Here is a 10,152-nt window from a genome sequence, read left to right as displayed (position 1 = left end):
TAGGCAGGAGCCCAATCTGTAGGCTGGAGCTGGCAGAAGCCCTGAGCATGCAGGTCTGCTCTCCAGACTCGAGGACCCACAGTTCCAGACTCCATGCATGTTCGGGTTCCTGACTGCTCGAGCCATGCTTGACAGATTGGTGGTTCCCAGAAGTGCCCCAGAGTTGGGGGATTCGTGAGTGTCCTTGACCTCACCCCATCTCTCCTCTGCTCCCATGGGGTGCCTTCCCCCCATTTCTCTTTTGTCTCTTTGGGTCCCATTTTCAGACCCCTTCCCCTGTAGCATCTTACGTTGGGCACAGGCTAGTTCACAGGTGCCATCGTTCAGAAAACAGACAATTCTCATGGAAGAAAAGAAACGGTGGCAGCAATGGTAAAGAACCTGCCTGCCCAAGCTGGAGACTTAAGAGACAGGTTTGATCCCTGGGTTGGGGAGATCTCCTGGAGGAGGGCATGGCAACCCACTCCAGTATTCTTGCCTGGAGAATCCCATGGACAGAGGAGCCTGGTAAGCTACAGTCCGTAAGGTTGCAAAGAGTCAGACATGACTGAAGTGACTTAGCACGCATACAGGCTTTGCTGAAGTGAACTTGTCAATTTTATACTCATCCGAGGCTGTTCGTTTTACCCTGTCAGCCTCATCTCCATGGAGATCCATCCCTTCCCCAAGACGGAGACAAGGAGATACAGACCAGGGACCAGGAGCCCTGGAGGGGAGTCTCCTGCCATCCTCCTGTTCCTGGAGAAGGGGTCTGCTCTGTCTGCAGTTGGCTCATTTTCCCTGGTAGCCTTGGGCCCAGGACTTAAAAATTCCTGTGGCGTTAGCCACATGCTTTATCAGGAGAAACCCCTAACTTCTCCCCTCCTGGGTGGAGCCCTGTCAGTGCCCGGCGCCACACGTGCACGTGCGCTATCTTCCACGTCGGCATCCTGGCATGACCCGGCTCCCTGCCTGGGGCGGGGGGTAGCCTGGCTGTGCTTGCGGAGAGCCTGTGCTCAGCTCTGTCACCCCTACCCCCCACCCCCTGCTGGCCAAGCTATCGCAACTCGTTTTCCTAATAAAGGGCTCAAATCATTGGTGCCGCAGGCAGACAGGTTATCTTGCTTGCTGAGCAAACAGAGAGACGCTTATAAACACCGCTGGCAGCGGGGAGTGTGCGCGCTTCTGGTGGCCCTGGGGTGCGGATGAACGTGGACATGGGACCCCGAGGCATCTGGCTCCTCGCTGCACTTCTCCTGCTGGGTGTGTGTGCCCTGGCAGGGGCCCAGAAACCAGGTAAGCGGAGGTTCAGGTCCCTGAGGGGAAGAGGAGCATCTGAGCCGGCAAGCCTGGGAGCCTTCTAGAAACCAGAGGGTAGGGGTGGCCGGGTGCGAGGTCCTTGCCTCCTGCCCCCTGGGGGGGGCGGGTATTCATTTGTATTAGTTTCCCTGGAAGAGAAAAGGTGGATGATGGGGAAGCAGGTGGGAAGGTGTCCTAGGACTAGGGATGCCGGCCATGCAGCCGGCTCCTACATGCATCCACCCGCTTCCCGCCATTCAGGGAGGACGGCGGGGGAGGAGGGTGAGATGTCCCAGGAAGACCCCCTTTGGGGTCGGTCAGGACGGCCTTGGGTGCGAGTGGGCCAGCTTGTGGAGGGGCTGGATGGGAGGCCCACCCAGGTCTCCCAGGGGGTCCCACTTGCTCACTTTCATCCTGACCTTGGCTTGAGTCCATCTGTCCACACTCTTGCCAGAAGGATTTATTTTTAAACTAATAAAACACTTTCAGCCAAGCCCTGTCAGTTCCTCTGAAGGACGCCGCGTGGTTCAAACATGAGGGAGATAAGACGGCCTTACAGGGCAGGAGTGGAGCTGATGGAGCATCCTGGATGCGCTGGCGGGCGGGGGCGCGTGTGGGGGGCTGGCTGACCTGGGCTTCTCTGCAGATGCCTGCCGGTGCTCGCGCCGGGAACCCCAGAACAGGGTGAACTGCGGCTTCCCAGGCATCAGCAGTGATGAGTGCTTCTCCAGAGGATGCTGCTTCGACTCCAGCGTCGTCGGGGTCCCCTGGTGTTTCAATCCCCTCCCGAAGCAAGGTAATGGGCAAGGTCCCCTCCTGAGCCCTGGCCAGCAGCCCAGGACCCGGCTTCCCCAGACTCCCTAACCACCCAGGCCAGCCCAAAGGGAAGAGAAAATGCTCTCTGCCCACTCTGTCCACATTAGATCCCGAGGGTGAGCCATTTGTCCTTTTAGGGAGACTTCAGGGGATCCGGCTGGTTGACTGTATTTGAAGGGAGAGCGAGTCTCAGGACCTGCTTGGTCAGGCTGTGGCTCCTGAACCAGCTTCTAAGGGACATGAAGGCATTAAAATCAGGATGTTATTAACATAACTGCGAACAGACCCCAAATGTTAAGAAATTAGGTTAAGGCTTCTAGCGTCACCTTTTGAGAGTGAGTTTTGTATCTGTGCATATTATCAACTTAAAAAGTCATCTGTTTCAAGGCAGGCACACAAAGAGTTCTGTCTGCAAAGCAGACCCATTTGTGTGGAACTCAGTGCCCTGGGTCCCGTCCACACTCCTCAGGGGAGCTGGTCGGAGGCTCCCGGGCTCTGGGGGAAACGGAACTGACGGCAGGTGGTTGGTTTGTCTATCGCCAGGGCTCATCCAGAAGTGGAAGGATCCTTGGGTGTCAATTCTTTGCGTATTAGTCACTCAGTCATGTCCAACTCTTTGCAACCCCATGGACTGTAACCCACCAGGCTCCTCTGTCCTTGAGATCCTTCAGGCAAGAATACTGGAATGGGTTGCCATTCCCTTCTCCAGGGGATCTTCCTGGCCCAGGGATCAATCTCAGGTCTCCTGGATTGCAGGCAGATTCTTTACCACTTAGCCACCAGGGAAGCCACTCATTTCTTGGTCAAATGCTTTATAACTTTAAAGGGTCCTCCCAGGATGTAGTGTGGGCAACTGCATTTTATAGAGCCATGTCAAGTCCAGGGAGGTGAAGCAACTTTCCCTCTGACTTTGGGCATCAGGAAGAAGGGGTGGCCACCGCCGGTGCCCACATTTAGTCCAGGGGTGACAGTCCCAGGAGCCCCTGGTGCTATCCCAAACCTGTGAGCCCAAGGTGTCCCCTAGCAGGATGGGATGGATGTGTCTGGCTAATGAATCAGCCTAACCGCGTCCCCTTGTTGTCCCCAAACCCCGTGTGCCCTGCAGAGTTGGAGGAGTGTGTCATGGAGGTCTCGGCCCGCAAGGACTGTGGCTACCCCGGCATCAGTCCTGAGGAGTGTGAGTCCCGGAAGTGCTGCTTCTCCGACACCATCCGCCAAGTGCCCTGGTGCTTCTTCCCCATCTCCACGGAAGGTGACATCGGGTCCCCAGACACAGACAATTCTCAGGGGCAGTGGGAGCCGGGGTGGGCGAGGTCCTCGGCTGGCTAGGATGCCCGATGCCAGGCCCCCAGACCCCAGGGGTGGCCAGTTCAGGAAAAACTGTGCTCGTGTGGGAGCTCGCCGTTATTGTGAACCATCTCAGAAGGCAGTTTGAGAATATTCTCAACAATGACAGCTTTTAAAAAAAAAAAAAAAAACCAAGCCCTTGGGTCTTCCCACTGTGCTTTTTGCGATGGTTGTATAAAGCATCTCACCCTCAGCCGTGGCTCCAGGTCCCAGCATAGTTGGCTGGTGTCACTATTTTGGGTGCTTCCGAATGCCCTGCCCTACACTGGGCACCGTGGGTAGGACCAGAGCAAAGCAGTTGTGGTCTCTTCTCTTGCAGACCCTGATGCTCTCTCCCGTGAGCACGGGTGACAGGTCCTGCCCCAATGCCAGTCCCGGGGGGGGGGGGGGGGCATCTCCTTCCTGCTACCACCTTAGTTACAGCGTTTCCCTGACCCTGAGTTTGACAAGGATAGACCAGATGTTTCTAAAAGATGGGAAGAATGCATCAATCCTTTAAGGAAATCGGGATGTTCCAAAGAGCATGGCTTTTTCTTTAAGAAGTTTCCAAGTGATTTTTTGAGTGACCTAAGGGTCTACTTGGAAAACTACCAGTTATCTGAGGAGAATGGACCCCCAGAGGGCATCTGGCCCCAGGGGGCTGTGTCCCCGCAGGCAACTTCTTCTCCAGCAGGAATGGCTGGACCGAGAGCTGTAGTCCTGAAAACCCACAGAGCCTCTTAGCCTGGGTTCCAGGCTTCCTGGCACTCTTACCAACTGTCTTGTGTTTAAATTTCTAGACTGTCATTATTAAGAGGCAGTGGCTTCAGAGAACCCTCCTGGCTCCTTGGATACTCCGAAACAGAAGAATGCTCACCATCTTACTGTTTCAGATTTTACATTTCCCCAGTTCCTGGGTTTTCATCATCTGCTTTTTATCCCTTTCAATGGCTTCACATATAATTTCTTCCAATAAAGAAAGTCCTTAAAATCTGCTAAATTCCATGTTGGTTTCATTGACACTGAGGTGGCCAGAGCTTGTGAGCATGTGTGTTTGAGAGAGAAAGTTATTAAGAGTACATATACACGTTGTGTGTAACTTTAATATTATTTTATCTGCCGTAAGAGCAAGAATTCTTCTAATAGGTTCAGGCTACTCTGACAGTGAAAAAGTATTGTATGTAAGGAACTTTGGAATCCATGATCCCTTTAAAACTCTCATACTCAATCACTGTATAAAAATTCAAAGACTTTACCCATAAAAACTGGCTTCTCTGGTGGTTCAGTGGTAAAGAATCCACCTGCAATGCAGGAGACACAGGTTCAATCCCTGAGTCAGAAATGGCAACCCACTGCAGTGTTCTTGCCTGGAGAATTCCATGGACAGAGGAGCCTGGCGGGCCACAGTCCATGGGGTCGCAAGAGTCGGGCATAACTCAGCAACTAAACCACCACTACCACATCCGTAAACGCATATTAGAAATTACATGCTACTCTTGGAGTAGCAAATAATTTCAGATTGCAATTACAAAATTGCTTTTACAAATGCATCACTGAGTGCTTGCTTTTGAAATTCATGCAACTCACCCTAACATCGCTTCCAAAAGTGAGTGGGGGACTTGAGCTCCTGTGCATTCTCCCCTTGGGCTGGGAGTGAGCGGCCACAACACTGTGCTGTAATTTGAAAGCTGTGCTAAAGAGGACGTTTGAAACTTTCATCAAGGCTTCCATGCGGCCTATGGGAAAGTCGTGGCGTGAAAGATATTTCGGGCACCTTGGTGAAGGGGTCCTGACATTCTTCAGCTCAGCGGTGGGGGTGCAACATGGGTGACCCCAGGCCAGACTCTCTGTGGCCTGCCCCTCATAGCTACCTCCTCCCCCAGCCTGGGCCAACAGTCACCCCAGAAACCCAGGGCGTCTCCTGTGTGACACTGGCTTTGCACTGCAAGGTGGGAATTCTAGAGTGTTTTTTCCAGGTAGTGGCTTGGCTCCACATCCCCTCTTGGGACCCCGATTTTGAGAAAAAGGCCCCATTCAGCCTTAGGTCACTGTTGTGTCTTTATCTTGCTAAGATGCACACATAAGTCCCATAAAACAATGGCTCTGGCTGGAACGGGGGGTCTGAAACACTCAAGACAAGCGGCTCGTGGTTGTGAATTGATTAGTCACCAGGCGCCATGTCTTCTCAATTTGTCCTCACATGCAGTTTATGAGTCCCTGAGTCAACCTCCCCACCTCCCCACCGCAGAGCCAAGTCAAACCCCACCATTGACGTATTGGGGAAAAGGTTTGACACGTGAATTGTTCATACCCACACTCCTGGACCCGGAATTGGGTGTTTCTGTTCCTGGCGCCAGGCCGTCTGGGGTTCAGGATCTGGTGGAGCCTCTGGTCTCAGGCTCCTGTTCCCGGGCTGTAGGTGCACGTTGTGTTAGTCCCTCAGTCGTGTCTGACTCTTTTCCACCTGTGAACCGTAGCCCCACCAGGCTCCTCTGTCCATGGGATTTCCCAGGCAAGAATACTGGAGTGGGTTGCCATGCCCTCCTCCAGGGGATCTTCCTGACCCAGGGATCGAACCTGTATCTCCAGCATTACAGGCAGATTCTTTACCGTCTGAGCCACCAGAGAAGCAGGTATAGGCGCCCTGATTCTTTCATAGGAATCCTCTTCTCACACCCCACCCGCAACCCCATCTCCTCTCACAGATTCTTTCTGATATACTGCCACCCTCATTTACCAAAGGACTCCTCATGGCCCTTCTGATAGCTGAGTCCAGATTTTTAAGCAATTTCAGTGGCATTCTCTGGGCTTGGGGGTCCTTAGGCCGTTTTAATCTGTGTGACATATATCTATAACTCCTCTTGCTCCAACACCATTGACTACAGAGAACTGCCTGGAATCTCAATCGGGGACCAGCCCCCGATCTCCTTCTGTAAGTGGCCCACAGACCCAGGGGAGGGGAATACCCTTGTTGTCCCTGGAGCAGCACTTGGAGACATTCAAGGCTCCCTCATCCTTCACCCTGCCATCAGACAGCCAACCTTTCATTCTCCTCTGTTGTGCCTCCCTCCCTCCCTCTCCCCCTCCCTCCAGAGGCACTCACTGCCCTGCTGGGCTCAGCTGGGAGGTTGCTGATGGTGGGAAGGGCGGGCTGCGTGCAGAGGGTCTGGTGGGGGATGGGACTCACTCCCACTGTCCTGGTCTCTGGGCTCTGGGGGTTCATCCAGGTCCTTGGCCGCCTGGTTCAGGGGATGAAGGTGCTTTGAGAGGCAGTCACAGGGGACCAGGGGAGAGGGGGCCAGGCAGGTCCTGGGAGAGGGACAAAAGGAGACATCACAGTGCTTGTCACAGTGACCTTGGGGAGGCTGTCTTATCACTGAGGTTTTCACGTGTCCTGTTTGTCATTCGTGGGTGATGATTGCTTGTCCCCAGCAAGGTCGTGGTGGGTATTAGAAATAACATGTGTGAGCTGCCTGGTACACAGCCGCTCCCAGTAAATGCAGCTCCTCCCAGGACCGTCCACTCCTCCTGTCCTGACACCTAGCGGGCCCCTTGATGGCCTCAGATCTAACAGTCCTTCCCCCCGCACTGCAGAGCAACACAACCGAGTCCAGAGCGGGCGTGCATCCTCAGAACGTGTATTTATGTGTTACGCTCATTACACGCTCACTGTATACTGACTATATATACAGTGGATTCCATTATTCAAGGCGGTTCTCTTCCATGAAATCTTTGGCCTCAAATTAGCAAATCGTGAACAATCAGGATTGGGGAAAATGCAGGGCCTCTTGGCCAATTTCATCAACTGATCAGCGCGTGACCTTGCTTGATGCGTGTTTCTGTGTGAAGACACCTTAGTAGCATAAGTATGGCACTCACGAGGAAGCCAGGAGATGGGGGAACCCTGGGTTGAGTGGGCTATGGTGGATCCTGGCTCCCTGGTCACGGAAGGCCGTGTGGGTGACCGGATCTGGTGTGGCGGGTGGGGATGAGCCCTGAGTGGCTGCTTCAGGAGGATGGAAATGAGGTGACTGGTGATCGAGGATTTGGGGTCACATACCAGCTGGTGTCAAAAATCTGCCCTCTGATGATTTCCCGGAACCACTGTGTTTTGAAGCAGAATGCTGAGGGTCAATAGGCAATTCTGGACAAGATTCTGGAGGGAAGGCTGTGATGGACATTACAAAATGAGCATTTTCAGGGACCCTGTCATTTTCACTTGTATTTGCCTCTCTCTCCTTTTCTCTCTCTCTTTTTTTTTCACAATGGTGAAAGATATTTGTCAGTTTTCACAATCAATAGCCAGACAAAAAATAAAAGATAATTAAAGTTGCAAAAGGAAAATAAAATAAAGATAACTGATTTAATGTGTGTTGTTGTCTCACTAACACTGATTTCACCCCAGGGCCCCATAACTCACACCTGCAGGAGGCTCCTCTGACGCCCATTCTTTCGCCGGAGGACATGGCTCAGTCTCTTGCACTTGGGACATGAGACAGCACTCCCACTGTGCTCCAGTCATGGGAAAAGCAAAATCACCAGCTACAAGCACAAAAATATGAAAAACAAGGATGTGAAAAGGCCCTGAAAGGTCCCTGGTTTATAGGGGGAGCTGAAACCAGTGGGGGACTCTCAGGGTCTCCCTGCCGTGTGCAGGCTCGCAGAGCTGATCGCCGTAAAAGCCGGGCAGCACTGACCCTGGGGCTACACACAAGTTACAGCGAGCCAGCGAATCTGCAGACAGAGAACCTGCGAATCACGAGGATCGACTGTGTGTTCATAATAGTGGTTACATATTCATTATATATATATTTTAGAGATGGGACTCACACTCATAAACACCCCTAGATGCTGCTTTGGGGTTCAGGAGGCTAGCCTCTCTGCTGACAACCCCTTCTCCCTGCTTCTGCCTGAAGAAAAAGGAGGAGAGGCCACAGCCCAACCTGACCTCCACGGCGACCACCATGGTGACCTCCCCAGTGCCCTCCACAGGGCATCGTGGAATTAGGGGGCTGCAGTAAGTTTACATACCAGATCTCCAATATACATATGTTGGCTCAGTGTAAAGAACCTGCCTGCCAATGCAGAGACACGGGTTCAATCCCTGGGTCAGGAAGATCTCCTGAAGAAGGAAATGGCAACCCACTCCAGTATTCTTGCCTGGAGAATCCCATGGACAGAGGAGACTGGCGGGCTACAGTCCATGGGGTTGCAAAAAAGTCGGACTTGACTTAGCGACTAAACAACAACATATATTAATATGAATGCATTGCACTTATGTTCTATAACAGTTTGTGTATTAAGGCTGCTTCCTAGCCATGTGACCTTGGGCAAGTGACTTAGGTGGTTGGTACCTAGTTTTACTCATGTGCAATCTGGGAGGTATTAATAGCACCTTTTTCTGTGGGCTTGTGAGGATTCTACAAGTTAAACCCTGAGATGTGGTTAGGCCAGTGGGGGGCACATGGTGAGTACTTCATGAAAGTGACTACTAGTTACTGTTGGATTCACATGAACCGGCCCCCACAGTCCAGGCCCCATTACCGGGGGGGGGTGGGGGGGGGGGCGGGGCAGAAGGGATCTCCCTTGTCTCAGGGCCAGGGCATCAGCCTCCCCAAGGTCCCCCCTGCTGATACAGGAAGGCTAATCCCTGCCACGTCCCCTCCCTGGGGAGCCTTCTGTGGCTCTGGCTAAAGTGGTGGTCCAGGCGGGCAGCTGCCTCCACCGCAGGCTGCACCCCAACTGCTGGACCCCTGGGAACACCCTGAGGGTCTGCCTGCTGGCAGCTTTCCTGTGAAATTAGTTCAATTCAGTTCAGTCGCTCAGTCGTGTCTGACTCTTTGCGACCCCATGAACCGCAGCACGCCAGGCCTCCCTGTCCATCACCAGCTCCCAGAGTTTACTCAGACTCATGTCCATTGAGGCGGTGATGCCATCCAACCATCTCATCCTCTGTCTTGAAATGAGAGGAGACTTCATTTTCCCTCTCGCTACACTTGGTGGGGATCCTGTTAAGGATGCTGGGCCTCGGGGCCCCACGGCCTTGAGAAAGCAGCCTCGTCTTCCGTGCTGACGCATGGTGTCCTCTGCAACCCACGCAGCTACCGCTTCAGGGCCACACGCACAGAGTGAAGGGTGCTTCTGGGGTCTATGCCCCTCAGCACCACCTGGGCTGTGGGCAGCGCCCCTCCGCCTGGCTGGGGGCTTGTCCGTCCAGCCACAGGGAGGTGACCCCGTGCCTCCAGCCAGCTCAACCAGGCAGACTCAGGGCTGTGCCCTCACGGATCACTTCTCTCCCAGCCTGGTTCCCAAGGCCCGTTCCCACTGGTCAAGTCCCTCCCCTTCAGCCCCCAGCCCTTCCGTTTACACAGCCCCAAGGCTTGTCCCTGCCCCCAGGCTTGTCTGCGTCTGTGTGAAGACTTGTAAGGTGTTCCGGGACACTGCTGGGGGCTTCCTGGGCCCCACTGCAGCCCAGATGGATGGCGACGCAAGGAGTCATTTCACTCCACGGTCCCAGGGCTGGATTCCTGCTCTAAACCAGCCAGGCCTCCCTGGCAGCTCAGATGCAAATCCAGGAGTCAGATGCCTGGGCTAATACTGCTCTGGCGCTGGGGGACTGTATTTCTAGAAGGTCCCATGGCTGTCAACTTCTATATTTCCTGGCATCCAAAGAGAGCTCAGCAAGGAGATTAAACCAGTCAATCCTAAAGGAAATCAACCCTGAATATTCAT

General features: G+C 53.6%; 1 protein-coding gene across 1 annotated transcript; it reads left to right on the top strand.

Annotated features, from left to right (window-relative positions):
- Positions 1–1,184: 1,184 nt before the first annotated feature.
- On the top strand, positions 1,185–8,116 carry TFF2 (trefoil factor 2). The gene is made up of 4 exons (XM_065943294.1): positions 1,185–1,275; positions 1,925–2,074; positions 3,200–3,398; positions 8,077–8,116. Exons 1-4 carry the CDS (start codon positions 1,185–1,187, stop codon positions 8,114–8,116), a joined length of 480 nt encoding a protein of 159 aa, XP_065799366.1.
- The last annotated feature ends 2,036 nt before the right edge of the window (positions 8,117–10,152 follow it).

Source organism: Muntiacus reevesi, chromosome 8 (assembly GCF_963930625.1).
Source record: "Muntiacus reevesi chromosome 8, mMunRee1.1, whole genome shotgun sequence".
NCBI lineage: Eukaryota > Metazoa > Chordata > Mammalia > Artiodactyla > Cervidae > Muntiacus > Muntiacus reevesi.
This window is presented reverse-complemented; position numbering and strand designations above follow the sequence as displayed.

What these genes read in the sequence shown, in the direction of transcription:
- TFF2 (XM_065943294.1), top strand. Translation starts at nt 1,185, where the DNA reads ATGAACGTGGACATGGGACCCCGAGGCATCTGGCTCCTCGCTGCACTT. An exon ending in GGCAGGGGCCCAGAAACCAG is followed by an intron (nt 1,276 to 1,924) that starts GTAAGCGGAGGT and finishes GCTTCTCTGCAG; the next exon opens with ATGCCTGCCGGTGCTCGCGC. An exon ending in CAATCCCCTCCCGAAGCAAG is followed by an intron (nt 2,075 to 3,199) that starts GTAATGGGCAAG and finishes TGTGCCCTGCAG; the next exon opens with AGTTGGAGGAGTGTGTCATG.